The sequence below is a fragment of the Beta vulgaris genome, chromosome 8, assembly GCF_026745355.1.
Source record: "Beta vulgaris subsp. vulgaris cultivar EL10 chromosome 8, EL10.2, whole genome shotgun sequence".
In the NCBI taxonomy this organism is placed as follows: domain Eukaryota; kingdom Viridiplantae; phylum Streptophyta; class Magnoliopsida; order Caryophyllales; family Amaranthaceae; genus Beta; species Beta vulgaris.
The window spans coordinates 34801726-34813425 of NC_079209.1; the positions used below are offsets into that span (position 1 = coordinate 34801726).

Genomic DNA, 11700 nt, shown 5'->3' on the forward strand with positions numbered 1-11700 from the left:
ACATTGTCTAGTCAAGCCTTGTCAAATGAGACTAAACTTGGTTCCCTCCACCTCTTTTCCCGTTTTCTGGGCAGAACTGATAGTTATGCACGTTTCTTGCTGCTCTAGAATTAGGAATTTTAGATTTTGACAACTCTTGACTTCATTGTGCTTTTTTCCTAATTGCTAATCAAATTCGTTACAATCAGTTTACAAGATTTCGTGTATTAGTTTTTGACAACTTCTCAATTCTACATTATCTTGCCTCATTGAAATGTCTAAAACCAGTGTTATTGTCTGGAGTTCTGTAGGAGGGGGAGGGCTTAATGTAGAATCCTGAAAGACATAGGAGCCATAATAGAATGACCCAAATTTCTTTCTAAATCTTTGCATCACTGATCCCAAAATCACTTTTTTGATGACTATTGAATCTGAAGAAACCCTTAAAATGTAAATGGTATTGTGGACTTGCTTCGGAAACTTTAGTGAATCAATTTCCTTTTCACCCATTCTTCTGACCGTGGCTTTCAGAAATGCCTCCAGCCACATTAGTAACCTTGACAGTTTGTTTGTTTGACCAACTTTTGAATGACTTGACTGTTAAAATAGACAATCTGGCATGTCGTACAATCGACCTTAATTGCATCAACACAAAGTTTTTCATGTTAACATGTAAGGTCATAAACAATATGGACTCTAGAAGAAAGAATATGTCCTTGACATGACCATCGTATGCAGAATTGGAATAGAATTGATACAACTTTTTGCTTCAAACTGACAGGTGCTCCTGGATATGTCACTTCTGCAATGTTGAATGGTTGTTCATTTGTTGAGGGATGGGAGCAGAACTTCTTCATATCCAAATGGAGCATGCACCAGCTGGTATATTACTTATTCTTGCCTTTTCTTTTCTTCTATTTTTTTTTTTGTTTTTCTTTTGTGCTTTTCTGTATTGTGTTTGCGGCGTTCACCGTAGCAGTTTCGTTCAACGAAGGAGCAGCAGTGGTATTGTCAGTTCGGCCTGGAAGAAAGAGGGAGGGGGGGGGGGGATGGCATGTTGTAATTCTTTACTGTGTCTTTAGCATTATGAGCTAGCAGCATTATGATTTCTCTCGGATTAATATTAACATTAACATGATTGCTGGAGTGAAATACTTTGTTTCTTATTTGATGTGCCATATTGACTGGCCACACTTGCTGATGTACAACTTTGACCATCAATATCCTCATTTATACTGACTAGCCACACTTGCTCTAGTGAAAATAATGACATATTTCTTTAAAAATTAGTAATTATATTTGGTCAAAGTTGATACAAATAGTGTAGAAAAAGTCAATGTGATGCATCTATTAAATATCGGAGGAAGTATATTTCTGTTGTTTTTTCTCATTTTTTAATCTTTGTAAAGAGTTTTATTACTTCTATTTACTTTTTAGAAGGGCATGGATTCTTTACCCGATACTTCAATTTGCAAAGATTCTGAAATTTCATGGCGGTGTCCTTGCACCCGTGTTCAATTCTTGGACTAGGTCCTCGTGTCCGAAATTTTGAGTCCCAACGTGTCGTAAGGGATATGTATCAGTACCTGACGCTTGCATCTGACTAACGTAAGTGAAAGCTCAAGGATGTCATGATTTTTCCTTATCGCTCTGAGCCCTTGACTCCCCTCTTGTATGACTTGTTGCTAGTTGTTGGCTGCTCTGACCTCTCCTGCATTCCTTGTGTATTGTCAGTTGATGTTTTATAATTGATGGTTGTCAATTTTCAGCTTGTTGAATGCCCTTCAATCTATGAATTGATGGCTTGTCCCAAATTTCATTGGCAAGATCCCCCACGTCTTGAAATTTGGAGGAAGAAGCATGATGGTGATGGGAACTCCCTTATAATGTTGGACTCATATACTCCAGAGGAAAGTATAACTATCTTTGAGAAGTCTCTATCAAGAAATACGGTTAGTGGTGGCGTGACTTGAATTGTAACCTAAAATCATCTATGCAAACTTGTGCTTCGATATAGAATTTTCTGACTCTAGTTTCTTAACAGGTTGACTATGTAGGTGGCAGTATGCCTCTTCCATTCAACATGGACATACTAAGTTGGGCTAGTGAAACTAAGGAGATATTATCTTGTGCAAGGGTTCCTCCAAAAGTCAAATTTTATAATATCTATGGAACCAGTCTTGATACTCCTCACAGCGTTTGGTATGATATATCAATTTTGCTCTGCTCATTCAATTTGTGCCTCCTTATACTGTAACTTATGAAGCTGTATACTTTCTGGTAGCTCTATTGGATTTGGCCTGTTCATTTAGGATCCACCTAATTGTTTCATTATTCCAATTGGTCTTACTGTTATATTGATGTACTGCAGCTATGGCAGTGAGGACTCACCTGTTACGGATCTAGAACAGCTGAGATATAATCAGGTATTATCTTTGTTTTAATGCTTATCATGAATCTTTCTTGAAAGCTATGTGCATGAACTATGAACTTGCAAACACAGTAGTATCTGCATCATTGTTTACTCCTATCGATTTGCTGTGGGGTATGTTCGTCGCATAAGTACCTTTGGTCATTGTTACTAGTGATTTATTTCAATGGATCACAATTCACTGGACCAAGACCTTGTTTGGGTTGCTTCCTCATTCCTGCACTTTAGGGTATAATAATTGATTCTCATGATTGATGCAATAGTTTCTGTAGGGTGCTACTGCTACCCTAAGCAATCCTTTACAGTCGTCTCTTCTCTATTACATAATAGCATGTTGTTTTTTGTGACTAGTCTCTGGCACACACACGCACATATATCCATGAATGGTGAGACACTGACTAAAGTTTTATTTTATAATAAGGGATACATCAATGTATTTTTTTGAATGCTTCATACTCTGACTGTATCAGAGATAAATGTTTGTTCTTTACATGTGTAACAACCTGCCCTTCCGAGCTACTTCTGGATCATACTAAACATTCACAAATCTCAATTATCATATAATTAACCTCGAATCTAGATTTATTTGCTGTGGAACATAACCTTTTATCCGATCCCGGACCTATGGGTCATGGTCCCACAACAACCCAAAATATAAATACAATTACATCAAATGATTAAACCGAATCTCTGAAATAATACTTTAATACACCATAAGAAATTTTCACAATTAAACTATATAATCTCCACCAAGCTCATCCGAGAATCATCTCTTATAACACTTATTATCTTTTAACAACACCAGCTTCAGCATTTCCCGCTAAAATCACTAACATTGAACGAAGCCCCAACCAGGCAATTTCCAAGAACAAAATCAGCAAAATAAAGTACAAAATGTCAACCATAAATTCTTCTGCGTGGCTTAAAACATATTTGAGTTCCCGCTTAAAACAGCCAGCTAAAACTAGTGCGTAATAAGAAACTATCTAAACATGTAAACCTTTACATTTCACAAATCACAATACTTAAAACCAAACCACGAAAATATATCTTTCCGTCAGATAAATCGAAGGTTACAAGTGCATCTAACATGGTCTTCCAAAAACAAAATTAGAACTTAACGTAATCTAAAATGTAACTTACTCGAAAGCGTAACTTCATATAATCAGATTTTAGGGTCAAAGTAATATTCTTTTTTAATAAATGACAAACAAGCTAGTACCAAAGGAAACATAATCTTCTTTCTGAGTTCTTAAGTGTTAAATATAATTTCATATGACTAAGACATAAACTACAGAATCTCTAAAAAAGGCCATAAAATACAAAACAAATACAGAGATACTTCTCATTAGATGTCAAAAATGCAAACGTAATATACCAAATGTAAATGATTTCGGTAAATTATCTCGTTATATTAGTATCATTAATAAACATAACTCAAATATTCCTCAATACTTAACATAAAACATAGTTAACTTAGGGAAGGAAAACGAATGAAGAGGCTAAGCCACGTCTCGAAACTTTTTAGGGACATCTCCACACCTTTCTTATACTATGCTCGCAAGACTTTTAGGTCATGACTCAACGCAAAGGAGCAATACCCGCTCCGGAGCACATAATGAGCGATACCCGCGCTATGAATGTTGTTCGTCAGTTCTTCAGCACCTACTTCCCTTATAAAACAGAACCTAATTATAATACTTAATTCTTAATTTTCACAAAGTCATACTTTTTGAAATCATAATACTAGTATATCATTGTTGCTTACCATTTTGATATCGAAATCCCATAAAGGTTACCACAAATAATAACTATCATGAGTAAACTACTTCCAAGCAAAATATGTAATCTGATTTATTTCCAACATAATTCCTCGACTTTATAAATATAAGAATACCTCATAGCTCATATTGATATAAAGGGAGTGGGGACCATCCCTCCCCCACCCACCCCAACAGCCAAACCCCTTCCCCACCCCTCCCTCTCCCATCCACCCCATCCCAGCCCCCACCCCTCCCTCTCCCCTCCACTCCACCGTCGCAGCCCCTCCCCCACCCCTCCCGTCGATTTCCCCCTCCCCTTTCACCACCGCATCCCCTCCCCACCCACACGGTACACCTTTGCTCTAGAAAACTCTTGCCCCCTTCCACCCCTCTCGTGTTCTCTCCACCATTTCGAGCGCCAAATTCGTCAACCACCACAATCTCCACCTCCTACACGACAATACGAAGCCCCCATTTCAGAAAACCTAAAATCAAAACCCCCAAATTCAGAGAACCATAAATAAACCCCCCAAATTCATAAATCCCTTAATTGAAAAACCCCCAAATTGAGAAAACACTAAGTCGATTTGTTTTGGGTTTCAAATTCTTTGTTTTCGAATTTTTGTGGATTTGTGTTTTTGTATTTATTGAGAATTGGTGAGGGTAGGTTGTTTATTCGGCGAGAATTTGCTGGTTTTGGTGTAGGTTGTTTATTCGGTGAATTAGAGGGGCTGCTCAGCTGCTGCGGTGGAAGGGAAGGGGGAAATCGATGGGGAAGGGGGGGAGGGGTTGCGGCGGTGGAGTGGAGTGTTGGGGGTTGGGGGTTGGGCTGTGGTGGAGGGAAGAGGGAAGGGGTGGTGGAAGGGGTTGGGATGTTGGGGGGGTGGGGGAGGGGTGGTGGAAGAGAGAGGGGAGGTTTAATTAATTGAGATTAGTATATAATGAGATTAAATTAAGTAGGTTTTATTTGGGTTAAATGTTATAAGTAAGGGTAAATTGGTAATTTTGCAGCGTAAAACTTTCCATTTTGGGGTAGAAAAAAAAGTGTAGCATGTATTTTGCACCATTCCATTTAAGGAAATTGTAACATGTAAAAGAACAGGGAAGTATTTCTTGTAAACAAAGTATCCTATACTTGTAATCAAAATTCTTATTCCAATCGAATCAAATAGCAGGCATCAGATTTATTGGAATCAAGTATATATATTTAAAAAAATACGTGACTTGTCCATAAACTTATTTAAATTCCGAAAATCGGAGTGAAATGCGTAGCTTGATATTTTTTATTTTCTTTTTGATCAAAATACCTAATTAGGAAGCTTCAAATGATACTAGAACATGCCCAGATTGATTCTGAAATTTGAGTTTAAAAATCAAGGGACGTGATGTAAGTCTAAATACACCCTCCAAAGTGTTGGATGATGAATCTAAACTTTAGGAACGTAGAACACTCACAAGATCACAAAGAAACACTCGAAACCAAGGATAGGACCAAATCACAAGGGCAAACTCAATGATTTGGGGTTTTAGGCTAGAGGTAAGACCCACTCTAACCTCTCCTAAGCTTATCAATCAAGAACTCACACAAAGTGATAACGGTAAGTTTTCACTTGAGACACACTTAAAGTTAAACTTGAAAACACAAGGTTCTTTTTTATAATTCACACAGCTGATTTTCATTGATCATTAGCTCTCCTTATATAGGCTTAGGAGGAGCAAAACACAAAAAACTTCCTCATAACCCTAGTAAACCATTTACCAAAAATCAGGTTAAGAAGCATGCTCCTTGAATCATGCCCCTCTCCTAATCATGGATTACATTCAGCACAATCAAACCCTAAGATGATGTATTTACACGCCTATCATCAGCCCAAAAAACCCTGTCCTAATCATGGATTACCTTATGATTAATCTCATGGTTTGTTACAACTCAAAAATAACAAAAACAAATAGAAATCCAAACAGAGCCTGTTCTTTCTTTACAACCATGCTTGAAACCCAAACAGAATTTCGGCTCTTCAAATGATGACGCATGTCTCTCTTTCAATCCAGCATCCATGTTAAACAATCTTGAAGTCTTTTCTTCAAGATTCACATTCATATTTGATTATTAGACTTCTTAGTTTAGTAATCATATCACTACTTAAATCAGATTAATAACTTAAAATAATTATAGAACTTAATTAATTACTAATTTGCTCGAATTACAATCTAATTAACTTACAACTTAAATTAATATAAAAAAAAACAGCATATACAATATTAAAACTAATATAATATATATTATACATATTAGGTTTTAATACCGCTAAACTCACTGGCAACCGAGTTTCGGCGACCGATTTTCGGCAACGACGCACAAGGGTCTCATAGCCTCGACGATGTTCGTTCGCACACTCGTCCGCATAGCGTCGCGCACACACACCCGCACAAACTCCTCGCGACTTCGCACAGCAGCGTCGCACAACCTCGCTCACCCTTCGCACCACTTCGCTCGTAAGCCAACCTCGCACAAGCCTTCGAACTCCCTCGCTCGTAGTACACGACGACGCACAAAGTGCCCGACCACCACACACACAACCCTCGCACTTTACTTCGTCGAAGGCGACGAGAGAGAAGGACAGAGGAGAGAGAGAACATCGAGGGAGAGGGGAGAGAATTTGAGAGAGAGAGAAAAAACGGCTGAGAGAGAGAAGAGAGAGGGAAAATGGCTGGAGAGAGAAGAGAGTTAGGGTTTCTGAATTTTCTGATTTTTTTATTCTTATTCTCTCTATTTATAGTGTGGTATATCTAGGTTAGTAGGACTCGGTTTAATCTTTTAAATTCCGAAATTAACTAAACCAAACTATAATAGAATTACGTTAAAGTTGTAAACGTACTCAAACTGTATTATTATTATTTTTTTGTAAATAATGCTAAAATACCTTTCGATTATATTGTTTATATTTTCTTAATTATAAATAAATAACTCCAAAAATACGGAGTATTACAAGAAGGACGTGAGAGAAGAGGAAGGAGGAAGGAGGCTTTGATCTTGGCGTTTTGATTCATTTTGGAAACTTGAATAGAAATGAGAAGGTTCTCGTATATTCTACGGAATTGTCCAAATGATGTTATTATTTTTTATTTTCTTAAGAGGATTTTCTCTAAAATGTTGATTTGCAAATAAGATACAATAACTTTCAAATTTCAATAGAGTTGCTTAAAACATAAATTAGTACAAGAAAATGATAAACCAAAATTATATTTATCAGGCAACTTAACTTGATAAAAGTTTAGTTTACTTTACAAGGATTCTCATAATTTTTTTTATAGTTAAAGCTTTATGTCTCAAAATGGTTCTGGAAGAATTATTAGTAACTTAATTAAGCTAATAAAGTGTAATTGACTTTTCAATTAAAGCTGCTTAAATCTAGGGGTATTACACTATATCACCCTTTAATTCAATTTCGTCCTTGAAATTTGAAATTAGAGATGTTTTGACTTATAGCAGATTTTTTAAGCTTTACATATTATATTACCCTGGGATAACAAATTAAGTTGGCAACTACTCCCTCCGTTTCCTAAAGATCTTCCCTCTTTCCGTTTAAGTGCGTTTCCAAAAGATCTTCCCTCGTTTGCTTTATTCCTTATTTGGATTTTTTTTTCCTTTTTACCCTCTCATGTCCCTATCATATGGTCCACCATTTTATTATTAATTCAATTTTACACCCCACACCCCACACCCCACACAAATGGATCCTCCTTGCTATCTGTAGGAATAGTAACAAGGAAGATCTTTAGGAAACGGAGGGAGTAAGATGTTACAGGCTATTATAGGTACCTTAATCCTTACTGCCTTTCTGTTTACGTTGATACTTGAGAGGGGGAGTGGAAAATAAATTTGTTAAGAAAATGAAGCAATCAAAGATAAAGCTTCCTGGTGCAGTGCTACAATTCAGTAAGGATTCCGGCCAGATAAGGTAACCAGATATATTGATGTATCGACCCCTAGTGTAGAGGACCAAATACAACCCACAATACTTTCGAGAGGACTGTGGAGCTCTCCCGATGAGTGACTCACTTTCTACAATATTTTTGGATGCCTAACACAAAAACTTTCCTTCCCATTTATAGTTCCTACCAGGACCCATTCTAACAAACCCCAGCTCAGACTTCCTCCACTACTAACAAACTTGCTGAGAATTACATTATTTAATTATCAGCTATTAAGTACCCTTTTTACCCTTCTTAATTTCTCCTATTCCTCCTAGCATAAGTGAATTGGATAGGTCGTCTGGTACTAGTAAGAGGTATTGCATGCAGCTAGAGACGGCATCCCTTAGTGAATTGGTTTTATTACATTTCTGCACTCCTTACACTTGAAATGAGTCGACGAAAAAACTGGATTTTCTGCTATGGCACTCATGTCTAAAGCGATTTCTGTTTCCTTTAGCCTAACCATCTATCCCCCCATCCCCCAACACACTTCTTCTCTAGGTTGCACAATGCACTTATGCTGCTGCTAGACTCCATCTATCTGATTGTTTGCTACTATTACAGGCCAAATTCATTAGTGTTGAAGGCGATGGGACTGTTCCAGCAGAATCTGCAAAGGTATTTGTGCTCATATTTGCTGCTCTAGACATCTGCAGTTAACCTTTTGGAAGTAGTCCCATTATTATAATTTTATGTAGGACGTCTTTTTTTCTGTGCACTTAACTAATATTGCTGTGTAAAAATAGTTAGTCAATTGGTCTTGTACACTTCTGTTCAGTTTTAAGGTTGGTGCAGACTAGTTCTGTTAGTTGGTGATAAATATTTCCAGGAGATGCTTCATGCATTTGAAAATGTGCTTTTGGCTTTGCTGGTTTGCTAGGCTGATGGGCTCAATGCTGAAGCTAGGATTGGAGTACCTGCGGAACACCGTGGCATCCTTTCTGACCATCATGCGTTTAGAATACTGAAGCACTGGCTAAATGCGGGAGAACCTGATCCCTTCTATGACCCTCTGAATGATTATGTGGTGCTGCCCACGGCTTTTGAACTTGAAAGGGTCAAAGAGAGATGCTTCCAAGTAGCGAAGGAAGAATGGGAAGTTATACCTAAAGACTTGAATGTGCATGATGAGAATGTGGAAGTTAAGGAGCATCAGATAAGTTTGATATCAGTTTCTGAGGTAGCAAGTCATGTTTCTCGCGTCTCTGTGCAGTAAAGCTCATGCTGCTTAATACCTCTAAAATTGAGGGGAACGCAGCCATTAAAGGTGATTTCTGGTAAGCATTCTTCTGGTCAAATGTGAGATGTCTTGTGCCAGGCCTGCTGGCATGCCAGTTCAAAGGTGTTGCAGTTAAGAAAACCTAGCAGTAACATGCATTGCCATTGTTAAATGTTCGAGTTTAGTTTATGTGTAAACTATGATTTTCTGGATGACTTCGTTCAGTAGTATGATACATTTGAACATGAATGTAAATACAAAGTAATGTAATATAAATGTAGATACAAAATGATGTAATATAAATGTAAATACTGAACAATGTGGATCAGATTGTCAGAGGGAGAACGGACAAACACTCATTTGTATCTCTAAGGAATTTTAGGTATTGATGTGATTCTGAGAATGGAATTCAGTTCAATTCTCAAAAAATTTCACTCCGTTATTATTTGGTTAAGGGTCCTAAATGAGATTAATGGATTCATTCGCTATTAACACATTTAGGAGGATAGTTTAAGACTAAACAATTTAGCTTTACTCAAACTGAATTAATCTCGTCTAGATTCACATTTAACTAAAACTTTTGAAGACTCACGTTAATGATGCCTTTAAGTAGGCAATTGCAAAACTAATAGAGATAGGACTCTAAAATATACTAATATGAATCAAGCAGGATAGTAAAAACTTGTAACCAAAAATTTCTAAGGTGAATGGACTTGTATTAACATTAGAGTTCTAACATAATCCGAGCAACACCATAGACTTCTAACGCTAGAAATAGTTCTAAGTGACTAAATTTCTAGCATATCTAGACTTCTAACACCATTAGACTTTCAACAATATTAGACTTCGAACATGATTATTCTTCTAACAAGATTAGACTACTAATCATACTAGGTTTATACGACTCTTAAGAATTCTAATGTAACTTGGATTCTTTACAAAAGATCTAATGTCAATAAATTACGATACATTGAATCTTAATAAAACTAGGATGCCATTGAAAAATCCCACTTTGTTTACTACTCTTCCTAGAATCTTGAAGACTTTCCAAAGATGTCTATGAATGAGATTCATTGCTTGCTCCCGCGCATTTCCCCCTTCTTGGAAGAAATTCGGCCACGAGTTTTGTTGACATTAGAGAAGAATGTAGGATTAGGGAACAAGGTCAACACTGCGATTCTTTTTTTTTGTAGATCACGAGTACAAGTTAACAAATGATCGTTGAAATTTAATATGCAGACAAAGCAAAATCTTGTTCAATTGCACTTTAAACAACCCACTTGCTTTGGAGAAATTTGTGATAGAGCAAATAAAGGAATAATGATCAAAAGTTTAGTTCACTAACTCTAGGGATTCTCGACCTCATGAAAATCCCCAAAGATCAACTCTTTATGCTTAGAACAGGAACGATTTTCAACCTTCTATTCAACTTCAACAATAAAAACTTGTTCTGGATTCTCTTTCAGTAAGCTCAAGGCATGAAAACTTGAAGTAAAGTGTGCTTTAGATCAAGTTGAGAATCGTCAATGACTTCTTGACACAATTTCTCTTTGATATGAACAACTTTGTACAAAGGTCATCATAAGAGAAAAAGAAAAAAAAATCTATCCATGAATTGATCAGTATACACTATAATTTGTCTGGAATTTTCATTGAAAACTCTAACCGATGATTCTAGTAGTATAGAAGTATTACAAAGAGAATTGTAATGTAAGAGAGAGAAAATGAAGTGTTTATTATGATTAACCTTCAAGAATTAATCATGTATGATATATATATAAGAGACAGAAAGAGATGCTTCTTGAGGAAGCTAGCTAGCTATCTAACATAATTGTAACTAACTAATAACAAACTTGAATAATATGTTAATAATCTCCAGATGCTAAGGTGGCAGGAGCTGGAGCTGGAATATCTTCAATAGCAGTAGCTTTAATAACCCCTTCAAGTTTGGAGTGGGATGAGACATTGGATCATAGAACCCCAACTTGGAAAGGAGATGTTTAAGCCGAGGAGAAGCTAGACTTAGTGAAAATATCTACAAGCTGTGACTGAGTGGGGAAATAAGTTAGTTGTATGATACCTTCAAGGACTTTGTCTCTAGTTAAGTGATAGTCGATTTCAATATGTTTTGTCCTCTCATGGAAGACAGGGTTCTTTGCAATATGGCAGATTGATTGTCACAATGTAGAACTACAGGCTCTAAATCATGAACACCAAGTTCCTCTAGTAACCTTACTGTCCATGTAATTTCTGAAGCTGTAGAAGCCATGGCTCTATATTCAGGTTCTAAGGAAGACTTAGAGATAGTGCTCTGCTTCTTAGACTTCCAA

General features: G+C 36.8%; 1 protein-coding gene across 2 annotated transcripts in view; it reads left to right on the forward strand.

Annotated features, from left to right (window-relative positions):
• LOC104901355 (lecithin-cholesterol acyltransferase-like 4) overlaps nucleotides 1–9752 on the forward strand; it is a 29769-nt gene extending 20017 nt beyond the window's left edge. For both annotated transcript variants that reach the window (XM_048634865.2, XM_010688917.4), the window contains exons 7-12: nucleotides 761–861; nucleotides 1749–1931; nucleotides 2024–2181; nucleotides 2351–2405; nucleotides 8716–8769; nucleotides 9032–9752. In XM_048634865.2, coding sequence (XP_048490822.1) covers nucleotides 761–861; nucleotides 1749–1931; nucleotides 2024–2181; nucleotides 2351–2405; nucleotides 8716–8769; nucleotides 9032–9367 — 887 coding nt within the window. In that variant the 3' untranslated portion in view covers nucleotides 9368–9752. The remainder of the gene's footprint in view (nucleotides 1–760; nucleotides 862–1748; nucleotides 1932–2023; nucleotides 2182–2350; nucleotides 2406–8715; nucleotides 8770–9031) is intronic.
• The last annotated feature ends 1948 nt before the right edge of the window (nucleotides 9753–11700 follow it).